Source organism: Papilio polytes, unplaced genomic scaffold, assembly GCF_000836215.1.
Source record: "Papilio polytes unplaced genomic scaffold, Ppol_1.0 DF821607.1, whole genome shotgun sequence".
NCBI lineage: Eukaryota > Metazoa > Arthropoda > Insecta > Lepidoptera > Papilionidae > Papilio > Papilio polytes.
In genome coordinates this window covers 1-925 of record NW_013527597.1, presented here as the reverse complement: position 1 = coordinate 925, position 925 = coordinate 1, and the positions used below count along the sequence as shown (strand labels likewise).

At 36.3% G+C, this 925-nt stretch overlaps 1 protein-coding gene across 1 annotated transcript; it reads left to right on the top strand.

Annotated features, from left to right (window-relative positions):
* Positions 1-115: 115 nt before the first annotated feature.
* On the top strand, positions 116-917 carry LOC106108368 (uncharacterized protein PB18E9.04c-like; the record flags this gene model as incomplete). Its single annotated transcript, XM_013289525.1, has 1 exon — positions 116-917. A coding segment is annotated over one exon (802 nt), but the record flags the coding sequence as incomplete, so codon positions are not given.
* Positions 918-925: the final 8 nt, after the last annotated feature.

Sequence of the window (925 nt, the reverse complement as noted above, 5' to 3'; positions counted from 1 at the left end):
ACTTTAAACCCGATTTCAACATCTTCTGATATTGTGACGAGTTCTGAATCTCATGAGACATCTGAATCCTCATCTTTGTCACCAATTCCAACATCTTCTAATATTGTAACATCAGATTCAACTGCATTTACTTTGCCACCAATTTCTACTTCTTCTGATATTGTAACCAGTTCTGAATCTCATGAGACATCTGAATCGTCATCTTTGTCACCAATTTCTACATCTTCTAATATTGTAACATCTGAATCGACTGCGTATACTTTGCCACCAATTTATACTTCTTCTGATATTGTAACATCTGAATCGACTGCGTATACTTTGCCACCAATTTCTACTTCTTCTGATATTGTAACAAGTTCTGAGTCTCATCAGACATCTGAATCAAGTTCACCGTCGCCAATTTCTACATCATCAAATATTGCAACATCAGAATCTACAGATTTTACTTTACCGCCTATTTCTACGTCATCCGATATCGTAACAAGTACTGAATCTGTTGTAACGTCTGAACCAACAGATTTCACTTTTAACCCGATTTCAACATCTGATATTGTAACAAGTTCTGAATCTCATGAGACATCCGAATGGTCATCTTTGTCATCAATTTCTACGTCACCAAATATTGTAACATCAGAACCTACAGATTTTACTTTACCGCCTATTTCTACATCATCGAGTGTTGTAACAAGCACTGAGTCTCATGAGACATCTGAATCGTCATCTTTCTCACCAATTTCTACATCTTCTAATATTGTAACATCTGAATCGACTGCGTATACTTTGCCACCAATTTCTACTTCTTCTGATATTGTAACCAGTTCTGAATCTCATGAGACATCTGAATCAAGTTCACAGTCGCCAATTTCTACATCATCAAAAGTTGTAACAAGCACTGCATCTCATGAGACATCTGAATCGTCATCTT